Below are 12,186 nucleotides of genomic sequence, written 5' to 3'. Positions count from 1 at the left end.
TATCATGTTTTAAAAAGAGGAAATTTGGAATTCTTACCTAGGGGGAGAAACTGTAAGAACTCATTGCATGCAAATACATTTTAAGAACTGGTTTCTTCAGAGTGAGTGATTTTAGATTTTATGTAGTGCTAAGACATTTAAGAAAAATCTTTGCAGTTAAAGTCGAAATAGTAACAGGAGGTATAAGCCCCATCAATTAAGCATGTCTGAGACCCCCACACAGAGCAACCCACAGGCCATGATACCACACTCCAGATACCTGGGTTATCTTGTGAAGCTCTGTGTGTGTACATATGTGCATGTGTACAGACATGTCATAAAAGTTGGTCCTGAGTTCTTGCCTGTAAGTTTGATACGTAAAAGACAAACCTTCCTAAAAATGACAGTGCAAAGCTCTGTTCATCGAGGTACCTGATGTTAAAAAAAGGCTTTTAATTTATTGTTTAGTCAACTCTTAAGCATGTTTTCAGTTACAGTTTCTCAATCAGACTATGTTACTTAGGGATTCTACCAAATAGTAACAAACTAACTTTCAAAGACCCATTACCAACCCTATGTAACTTCATAAAAATGATCACAGCTTAAGAACAGAAAGGCAGCTTGGCCCTGGGCTGAGGTGATGAGGCTGTAGCCACAATGCCTTTGAGCCCCACACTGTGGCCTGATCTCAGATATACAGCCTCACGCACACAGTAGGACACACCCAGGGAATACACTATTGCTGTGATCAACATGTTTCAGCACGAGCTCAAGTAATTCCCAGTATCAAGGCTCCAACTGCCCCACCTCCAACTACCCTCCAAGTAACAGATTTCTGTAAAAAAGTTCATGAATATTTTTGACACAACTGAAATTATTCATCTACCCACTAGCTTTTTAAATATTTATTCTAGAACTATGTGTTTCAGAGGATTAACTACTTATTATAAAAAACAAATAGAAAGTATAAAGCAGAAATACCTAACAGATGTGAGATGGGTACTTGCTGGGGCTTTTAAAATACACTCTGCTCTCCCCACCAAGATTTTCTGACTTTTGCCCTGCATATATAAATGACAAACCTTCCAAGAGGTCACGGATGGCATAACACTCCTAAAAAAGTTTAAAATCTTGGTTTAGTTTTGCTGTTTAGTTGGTTGTTTAGAAGCAGCAGTAAACAAGACTTACATAAACAAAAACACCTCAACACAGAATGGTCAAAATAAAGCCAAAAAGAAAAAAGAAACAGCATCCAACAAATAGGCACAGGAGGACAAAGGCTACATTAATTATGCCCCTGAAGAGCTACAGGAATTCCCTTCTCAGGATGCTGCTATACAATTTCACCAGGTGTAATTGGAAATTATGGAAACACAATCCCACTTATAGGACAATCATCAACTTACAAAATACTTTAAAAGGATATTAACATATACCAATAATATTAAAGTTTAAATGGAAGAATCATTCAATTTTAAGAGAAATTCTAATGACCAACACCAGACACTTAAAATTTAACGAAAGCGGTTTTCCCTCAAAGTCATAAAAATGTGTTTTGTAGTACTGGTCATTTGACTTTTGGCAAATAGTTAGGGTAGGGTAATTGAGGTCTAGAAAACATACTTGCCAATATTTATGGGATGCTTTATTACATTCTCCTTAATGCTTTATTATGCCCTAAAATCTATATTTGTTTTATGAGGCAATGATGATGTAAAGCAATGGAAACAACAGCTGAGGAATGCACCACCATGCAAGCAGCAGCTGCCAAGTACAGTCTAGAAAATACACTTTAAAGCAAACCTAGTAAAATTGAAATACTAATATTTCAAGCCACCCAGAATTCTCATCAACAAAAACATCATATATAAGTGAACAAAAGGGGGATTTTAAAGAAACATAAAAAGAAACATTCAGCAATTAAGACAAATAAAAACAAAATGTAATGCTAATAAGATGTGAAACAATATACATGAATTAGTCATATAAAACTAAATTTCTGACCGGTATTTTAATTAAAAGCACTGCTCCAATATTAATAGCGGTAACAGCAGTACACAGCAGGCTTGCCCTTCCAGAAACAAACAAGCCACTCACGTTTCCGTCGCTCCTCTGGCCCCCTTTATGGGTGAGGACCACCACTTCCATCCACTTTCGCAGATGTTGCTGTTGGGAAAAAATACACCCTTAGACATTTCTTCCTCACATTAAGAAACATTTCAATTCAAAATGCTACTTTTAGGTAAAAACTCATATGCATCATTAATTCTATTCATATTTAATGTGAGAATGGTGGTGATTTCTATTATTCTAGTCCAACTACCAAACTATTGATGAAGGTAACTGGCATTTTATGTTCTGTAAACAGAATGGTTGGATTTACCCCGGTGAAACAGAAAATGTCCTGAAACCTGTCTATTGCCATGTCAGGATTTTCTCTACTCTGTAATTTGCACTGTAGATGTTCAATAAGAGGTTGCTCCATGGTTAAACAGTCTTGGGAATTGATGATTGAAAGAGGTCTTCTCTGTCCCTTTAAGTCCTGACAGAGTTTATTAATAAACTTTCAAGAGGGAAATACAGTAAGTTGTGTTTTGCAAATGAAGTGTTCAAGGAGCACCCGTATCTTGCAAACTCAATGTTCCAAGGAATACACATTGAAAAACATGAAAACAATACACATTTCTTCAAAGAAGCCACGTACTAGCTAATAATGTCTTACCAATAAATTCCTTGAAGAATATTAGTCATCACAACATAAATTCGTGAAACCTAATCTTACTACATATTTAAAGATATGAAAGGAACACAATTACAAGTGCAGAAAAGTCAGTGGCATCACTTTATTCTGCTCTTAAATCTCCCAAAGGGAAAATTAATGCTAATTCATTTTAGTTCAATAAGGCTATATCCAAAACAACTGACATATAAGAGACTTAAAGACCAAATTGCAAGCTGTTACAATTCTAAAAAAGAAAAATGTTCAGGGTTATTAACATAAGTCCACTATATATGGTAGTTTTCCTTTAAAATAATGCTGAACACTTGAGCTATTAAACTCAAAAGTCTATTTTATGAGGGAAAACAAAGGTCCCAGTGGTGGAGCACAGTTCTAAAGAGCATGACTAACTCAGAGCAACGTGCCCTTAATCACAGTACCAGGCACAGAATAAGTCAGGAAATCCCATACACTCAACACAAAAGCACCAATGATACAGGTCTGGGGTAGGCTCAGTCAGATGGGTGTCAGGTTTTAGTGGCTGCACAAACAGCAGCTTCAGCCATCAACACTGATTTTAGAGGATATTCCACCACTCAGAAAGTAGCTATAATGCAAGAGAAGGAAAAAAAAAAATCCCCTAAATAAACCAGAAAGGGAAGACAACTCTTAGCCTACTCATTAACTATAGACTACAAAGCAGTTTTTTTTGTAAGGTTGTAAAAAATTTCCCAAGTCAGAGACTGGAAGTTATAAAACACACCCACCCCCACGCACACACCCCCACGCACACACACCTCACACACACACCCAAAAACAAACACCAAAGTTGTTTCAGGCAGGAATGCAAGTGCAGTAAGAAATAACAGGTGAAAGGAAAGAGACAGGCTAATCTTAAAAAAAAAAAAAGTAATGAAAAGAAAAAACATCAGGACATTGAGAACACATGCATGGATTTCATACATGAAAGCTATAGTTATAATATGATTGTGTATATGACGTCAGAGTGTACATTTCAAGTGCTCCAACTAAGAAGTGATATAATTTCATTTATTTTAACTATACTTGTGAATGTCTATACACATGTAAATTGGTAGGTACGTGTATATGCTATATATACTAGAACCGTAAAATGAAGTAATCTTCCAATTGGGGAAATTCAATTCCATATGAAACTATTTCCCAATTACATTCTATCTTTAAGGTATCACAATTTTTTTTAAAGATTTATTTATTTATGCATACAAGAGCTGGGGTACAGGCCAGCGATACAGGGGGTGAGAGGACTCACCAGAGACAGAGTGGGGAACAGAACAGGCAGACTGACAGAAATACTCTGCTGAGGGGAGCAGCGGGCAAGACTGAGAGGTCTGCTGTGCCATGTAGGTTGCTCCCTGGCAGGCCAGGGATCGAACTGGTGCTGCAGAGGCTGCAGATTGCTGCACAGTGCAGTGTTTAACCCCTTGCGCCACCAGGGAGGCCCATCACTTACAATTTTAAGATCAATCATATTATTATCAATTCCCAGTAGGTATATTGGTCATTTTTCATTTTTTCATTGATAATTGTCTAAATGGCCAAAGGCTACTTTGAAAACAAACTCATAATATACATATACGTTCACAGTAATATACCATGAAGTCCTAAGTTTGCAAATTATTTACAAGTCTCTATTTACAGACTGCAAAACAAACTTAGCAGTTGAAATTTTCCTTCACCTGCTTATACTTTAATGTTAAACATTGTCAAATGGATCTCTAATTTGTATAATTGCTTCTTTGGTATAATTCTGAAAACCCAAAGGTATTCTAAAGTTCTTATAAGTTTTTCACTGCATTACTATCTACAATGGGAATAGGGGGAACAAATTGATTTCATCAGTAGGGGAATGGTTAAATTATGCCATGTCCACATTACAAAAAGCAGCACCTTTCATATGGTTAAGAAATGATGGGATGTTAAATGGAGAAACATGTGTGTCTTATGCTTCCTTATGTCCAGGTAATGTAAACCATCTCCAAAAGGACACACAGAAAGCTATGAGCACTATCTCTAAAAAGATGAACTCAGTAGCTGGAGGAATGAGATGGGAGGGAGCCTTCACAGTATACCTTGTACACCTTTTGCATCTTGAACCATGTAAATGTACAACTTACTTAAATAATTTATATTAAGTTTTTAGGTTCGTTATAGATTATGTTTAAATGTTAAATGCACTTAGCTTACCATCATCTGGTCACAAAATTTATCATTGAAGGAATTTGGGAAGAGCCTGGTGACTGAAGTCAGACGGTTTACAACGTTCAGCGTCAAGCTCCGATAATCCCCCAGCATCATCAACAAAGGTCGCATATGTGTGTGGATTTGATCTACTTCTATGGTAGCACCTTCTAAAAACTATTAAAAAGGAAAGGTTACAAAGGAAAATAGATAATAAAAATATACTTTATAACAGGATGTAAACTCACAATTGACTAGCAGCAAAGCAAAATTGACTTTTTTTAGAAAAATGAAATATTAACCATATATTCCAGAAATTTACGATGAAATGAAGATGATTAGTTATCTCTGCTTAATATTTTAAAAGGCTCAATGTGACTGAAACAGGTATTACTACAGTCCAGTGCATTTTAACCACAGGGAGACTTCAAGGTATACACACAAGGCACAAGGAGGGACTTGGTGTAGAATTTATGCATGTACACAGTGCACGCACACACACACACACACACGTGTGCATATATATATACACACATGCACACACACACATCCACATATACACACACCACACAAACCTTTCTCATACAGGCTTCTCCAGCCTCCTGGAGTTCACTATTCGTGGAATTAAGGGCCTTGAACAACGCAGCAATGATCTTCTCTCTAGACTGAGGAAGGTAATTGCAGGCAGCAAGTGCATCTTTAGGGAAAGAAATTAACACAATTATTGATCTGAAAAAAATGTATCAACAATTTCTTTGTTTAAAGACTCTGGGGCTTCCCTGGTGGCGCAAGGGGTTGAGACACAACCTATGAAACTCACTGCAGCCACTGCAGCACAAGTTTGATCCCCGGCCGGGGAGGTAACCCACATGGTGCAGCAGACTTCGCCTGCTGCTCCCCTCGCAGCGTATTTCAGTCGATCTGCCTGTTCTGTTCCCCACTCTGTCTCTGGTGAATCCTCTCACCCCCCAAAACTCTGGCCTGTACCCCAGTTCTTGTATGTATAAATAAACCTTTAAAAAAAAAAAGCTATTAACCTTTAAAAATAAATAAATAAAAATAAAGACTCATACCAATCAACAAAAAGGCCAAAAACATGGCCTTCTAATCCCATGTTCATTATAATCCAAGACTGAAGTCAAAGACTGCAAGATAGGCCATGATAAATCTTACACTATCCAGACAGAAGAGTTTAAAGGAGAAGAGGCCCCTTTGACACTCTTCCCCACCCCCAAATCCTCACAGGGTGAGCGCATAGTTGACTACAGGCAGAGGCATGCTGAACTAAGAGAGGTCACAGCCTAAAATTCTTGTGACAGGTTGATGAAAGGGAACAGACACACAACTCAGCTTTTCTCCACTATCCATATCTTATTACGCATCTCTCCCAATTATAGTGATTAAAGGCGTTGAAAATGCAAATATTAGTAAAAAAGGGGACACATCTTTGATTGTGCATGTCAATTACAAGGTCATATCCTAGTAAAAATAATGCCGATCTCACTAATGGGGATTCAGGAGAGGTATCCCAAAGAAAGGAACCTCAACGGAGAAGTAAAAGGTTGTCAAACTGCCTTTTTTGTACCTCTCTCTCTCTGCCTTGGCATGTCTTGACCCTTCCAGCCCATCCTAAAGCTCTGCATCTCAGCTCCTCTACCTCTACTTCAAGGATCCTGGCTATTTTATTAAGTGTATAAAGTCAACAAAGCAAGAGACTATGTCTCTTGCTAAAAATACCCCTGATAGTTATTTTTTTAACAAAGAGAAAAAGATAAAGAATGACTTTTTAAAGTACAAGAGCAAGTACTGACCTAATATATTTTCTTCAACTTTGCACTAAACAATGATAAACTAACAGTTCTAATGAAATTCTAGATAGAGGATTCTCAAGTGCTTCTGAATCATATCAAGTCTATGAAGGCTGTAGTACACCTTACTACATATATTCTGATTCTGATGCAAAGTGGCAATATATGAATGGTATGGTAGCTTTCTTAAAACAGAATTATTAGATTCGTAAGAGAACCACAGTTTACTATATATTAAAATCCATAATTTAGAAGAGAATACAAAATCACTTAAACCCCAGCAATCTGTACAATCCACTGACATCTCATTATGTAATTTTATAAACATACAAACATAATTTCTTGATTCCATCTTAAAATGACCACAAAAAGCCAGAAAAATTAAGATGACAAAATAGGGTTATGGTCTCCTTTCACTTTCGTACCCAGTTACTTATTCCACATTTATAAACTTACTTAATGCTGCAATTCGTAAAGGGACAAGTGACGGCAAGCTTTTATAACAGGGCAGCTTAGTTAAAGCTGAATCTTCAGCCTCACACAAATTCAACAGCTGCAAAAGACAGAATAATTTAAATTAGCCTGTTCTTACTGTGAAGACACAATAACCTTGTAAGAAGCAGAACATAGAACCTTAACACACACACACACACACAGCAACACAATGAACTGACACTGATAGTCTACAAAACATCAAAATATGATTAAATTTATTCCAAAGCAAAACTCAGCCTCATTAGTGAAATAAATTCTTAAGACACTTTCTCGCTGATACCATAACATTTTCTTCTCTTTAAACAGAGGATCGCTTTATCTAACTGCAAATCCTGTAACAGCAGGTATCAATACACCTCCTGCTTGTTCATAGTTACTTCCAGTGCTTTTTAATATTTAAAAATATTTTAAATATTTTCTGTTTAAATACAGAAAAAGAAAAAGTCATGGACTACCCTGCCAGATACTTTACCATGCCAGTATGTATTTATATATCTAACCTCTAAAATAGCACACAAATGGTGTTCTATTACTACTTTCCCCCCTTCTATTTACATCCTGAAAAAATGCTACAGACTTAAACCATTTTCCTCCCTACTTGGGGGGGAAGGGGGAGAAGATTCTTACCCAGTAAAAGATTTAAAAATAGAAAACCAAACCACCTACCCCATTCTACTCCCAGGAGAAAATCACCAATGTTAGTTACTTGTCAACCTTCGAAAATATTCTTCTTACATACAAACAGTTACATATACACATATATAAATACCTAAATCCATTTATATGTAGAGAGAAAGTTAGTGTCAGATAACTACATAACTACAATGCCAGAGTTCCAAACACGGCTGTGCATCATAATCACCTGGGAAGCTTTCAAATGGCAGATTCACAGGTCAAACCCCAAGTCTACTAAATCTGAATCTTTGGGGGAGACTCAAAAGTATATTTCAAAAGATCTTTAATTTTGATGCAGTTAGCACAGATCAACACCTGCAGAACTTTCCATTTCATTCCCTGGGATTTGTCACTCAACAGGTTGTGGTCTTAAGCTCACTGAAGAATTTTCTACACAGATTAAAACACATCTGTCTCTAGAGCCATCAAAGGAAGTGCTGTCCTCCCATTCTCCAGGGGCTTCCCTGGACCTTTGTCAAAGTAACATTTATACAAGGGATATAACAACATATAAAGAGTAAAGCTAAATCACATGATCAAGTGACCGTCTATATAAGCAAAAGATAGCATTCAAAAAAATCAAGAGGTAAATTTTTCATAACCAGAAATTCAGACTTAGTGTGGATCAGGAAGAATTTGCTTTCCTTTGACTTTTGCCTCAGTTTATTCTGACAATGTCTCTAGAAGTATAACTCATGCCTCATAAAAATCTTTACTTGGTACTGATCACCAGACTATTACTGCATGCTAAGAGTGACTACTCATAATGTGGCTGTATCTACAGTAAAATTTCTGTTCACTGCTGTCGAATAGCATCCACACTGTTGAGTAGCTTAGTGACAAACCCTTAAAAGATGATATCCACCACTGCTTATTATTGTGGGTCAAAGGGCAAATCTGATAAAATTAAACAAAAGGAGAATCAGGCATGACAATGTGGGGGTTAAGATTCAGGCTCGGTGTTCTGTTCCCTGCCTGTCTCTGGTGAATCCTCTCACCCTCCCGCTCTTCTGGCCTGTACCCGGGTTCTTGTATAAATAAAAAAATAAATCTTTAAAAAAAAAAGAAAAAAGATTCAGGCTTGGAAATAACAGTGTAGGTCCAACCTAAGCTGTACAGCTCATTTGCTCCACGGCTGTACGTGCATAATAAACCCTAAGTTTCCGTTACTGAATCTTCAAAATGAGAATAATCAGTGTCTGTATTTCATGAGGTGCTGTCAGAGCTACAAAAGGGCGTTCACATGGGGCTAGTTCTCAGCAGTGCATGGAACATTTAAGTGGTCAGTATATTCAATAAACTGGTACTTGTTTACTGGGCCAGTCTTAATCTGGACACCAGCTAATGAAGAATGATTGACGTAGATGATGTAGCCTTACAACTTTAAGGTCATGAAGAACAAGGTTCTGTAGAAGCGTAATAGTTCCAAGAACACAGAAACACCCACTTTTGGTTGAACATCTCCCGTCCCCGTGCCTACCTTCACACCAATCCCAATGTGACATACGTACACAGAATGCAATGCCAGGCTGTGGCTTGTCACTGCCCATGCTTTCTCTGAAGGCTGCCTACCCAGTCTTTGCTCACAATGACATATTACCAGACACACGTCACCACCATCCATACTACACCACATCACACCACCACCCCCCTACCTCTGTGTAGAACACCTTATGCTCCACCACGTTAAGATCCATTGTGAAAAGTCTGGGCTGCAATGTGGTACAGAATGTGTTCCCCTCCATGAGGCCAATCTGTGCATTGGCAGGCTGGTGTCTCAGCAGATGCTTCTTAGGTGGGACCATATCCTGGAGGACCTGAGAAGAAAGGAGGACACACCACTAACCAGCTACTCCTTGAAAAGCAAATACCCGTCATAATATTCTGGAACAATTACCACTCTGAAAGCCAGAAATGAGATGAAAAATTATGACTGCTGTCCTTCCGCTAGGAAAAGGAAAATATGCTTCATACGCTAAAACGGGGTTGTATATGTCAGATTAGTTCCAGAGTAACCACTCTTCAATAACAAGTAACAAGACCAAAACCACCAGACTGGGCTACAGACCCAGGAAACCAACTTTCTATTACCTTAACAATGAACTGACAGTTACTAATGTAGCCATTAATATAAGCACAATGTTATTTATATATTAGAGGTCAAAGAGTATGTATAGTAGTACTTTATGTAAGGGATACAAGTTACAAGCTACATATCATCTATAAGTCATATTTGAAGGAAAAGTCTCAAACATTTTGTTCAAATTATCCTGCTTTTAGTAAAAGAAATCTCACCTCTTTATGGGGTTCCATAATCACTGTCACACTTTTTCCAGTGACCTGGCCAATACCTGCAGGGAATGCATAGCCTGTTTTCTCACAGTAGAGTTTGGAGAGGTGACTTCTCGAACCAAGTCATGTGTCACATGGTGAAAAGACTTCTCCTGAGCGGCCACGATTTCATCGACTCTCTCCTCATCTTTTAAAGGTGTCGCACACCTCATCAACAACTGCTCCAGGGTGGTCTTTGCCATGGCGACTGCCCCATTGGAGACCTGCAGGCCAGAGACTCCTAAAGTCAGAGACAGGTGATGCTGCCAGTGGCACCCATGGCTACATACACACCACAAAATGCTGCCTGTCCCAAGGGTCTGTGCTCCTCATTCCAGCTCATTTAACAAAACCCTCATAACATAACATCCACTTTGTGTATATTTCAATAGCTTAATCACCCTTTTATTGGTAATTTTTGTCATACAGAAAAAGAAATGTGAATTTAGAGGTAAGCTTTATATTTATCAAACAGAATACGGTGAGCATTGCCAGCTATCTCTCTGAGTTACAGGTTCTTTTTTTTTAAGGTTTATTTAGGGCCTCCCCTGGTGGCCCAAGTGGTTGAGCGCAGCTTCTGCAGCACTGGTTTGATCCCAGCCGGCCAGCAAGGGTCCCACATGGTGCGGCAGACCTCTCCTATCTTACCCGCTGTGTTCCCCTCAGCAGTGTATTTCCTCAGTCTGCCTGTTCTGTTCCCCGCTCTGTCTCTGGTGAATCCTCTCATCCTCCCGTGCATCTAGCCTGTACCCTGGTTCTTGTATAAATAAATAAATCTTAAAAAAAAAAAAAAAAAAAACTTGTTTAAAAAAAAAAGATTAATTTTTTTACACAAGAGCAGGGGTACAGGCCACAAGTATGGAAGTGAGAGGATTCAACAGACAGAGCAGGGAGCAGAATGACCAAAAATACTGCTGAGGGGAGCAGTGGGCGAGACAGGAGAGGTCTGCCATGCCATGTGGGTATCTCCCTGGCCAGCTGGGAATTGAATCTGCGCTGTAGAGGCTGTGGACAGCTTCACAGCGCTGTGCTCAACCTGCTGTGCCACCGGGGAGGCCCTGAGTTACAGGTTCTTAAAGAATCTAACTTCTATAAAAACTTCTGTAGCACATGAAGTATATACCCCTCTGGCAAGAATGAGGAGAGTGCTCTCCTCTACAGATGCACGGGTTGAAAACTCTGGCCTATGGCTGTTCTTTATCAAGGTAGACAGGTGTTCAGATAACTGGAGAAAGCCCATAGGGCTCTAAGAGTCCTTTCATTAAAGATATTGTAATGAAATTTGAGTATGTAAGCTACTAAGCTTCAAGGAGAACGTATGTGCAAAACTGTCTCATCACAACACCTGAAAGAGCATGGTTAGGTTTGGGCCACCCATTACCTACCTCTCCTGTTAAGTCCATCATGACAAAAAGAAGTGCTTTGAGGAATGTCTGCTGGTTCTGGAGAACCCAAGTGAGAGGCAGTCGCTCCATGAGGAACTTAATGGACACCACACCACCCAGCTTTGCATACCAGGCTGTTCATAACAACAGGCACACAAGCGTTCCACAATGTAAGAAAACAGAGGGAGTTGGCATGCCTGGAGAGAAAAACCAGCACAAACTATAATGTGTTAATGCTATTCTCAAACTCCTAGTTTCTAAAACAACTACCCTCTGGTACCCTCCTCAATCCTTACCCTCTCCTTGAGCCCAGAATGATACTGGCAACATCAAATATCACAGCTAGGGCCACCTCCCAATCTTACAAAGTTCCTTTTCTTCATATGCCATACAAATAGCTATTGCATCAATAAGAACCAAAGGATCCATTCCTTTCGACCCATTTTCTTCACTGTGAAACATGGCTGTGCTGGGCTGGCTGCCCACCTGATAGCAGGGCAGCAAGAAAGGACCTGGAAGGAGAGGCAGAGGCATGTGAAAAATTAAAAATTTATTTACATAGCCTTCCTATACA

The 12,186-nt window shown here is 38.8% G+C and overlaps 1 protein-coding gene across 1 annotated transcript in view; it reads right to left on the bottom strand.

The window, feature by feature from the left end:
• The window catches only part of TRRAP (transformation/transcription domain associated protein), a 111,774-nt gene that overhangs the window by 55,163 nt on the left and 44,425 nt on the right, over window positions 1-12,186 (bottom strand). The window contains 11 exon segments of the mRNA XM_054693708.1: window positions 2,077-2,145; window positions 4,925-5,095; window positions 5,494-5,615; window positions 7,183-7,279; window positions 9,552-9,713; window positions 10,192-10,241; window positions 10,244-10,451; window positions 11,613-11,746; window positions 11,749-11,809; window positions 11,893-11,966; window positions 11,969-12,124. Coding sequence (XP_054549683.1) covers window positions 2,077-2,145; window positions 4,925-5,095; window positions 5,494-5,615; window positions 7,183-7,279; window positions 9,552-9,713; window positions 10,192-10,241; window positions 10,244-10,451; window positions 11,613-11,746; window positions 11,749-11,809; window positions 11,893-11,966; window positions 11,969-12,124 — 1,304 coding nt within the window.

The sequence above is a fragment of the Talpa occidentalis genome, unplaced genomic scaffold, assembly GCF_014898055.3.
Source record: "Talpa occidentalis isolate TD23 unplaced genomic scaffold, MPIMG_talOcc4v2.1 talOcc4.12, whole genome shotgun sequence".
Taxonomy (NCBI): domain Eukaryota; kingdom Metazoa; phylum Chordata; class Mammalia; order Eulipotyphla; family Talpidae; genus Talpa; species Talpa occidentalis.
The sequence above is the reverse complement of the archived record's forward strand: the minus strand, read 5'-3'. Positions and strand labels throughout refer to the sequence as shown.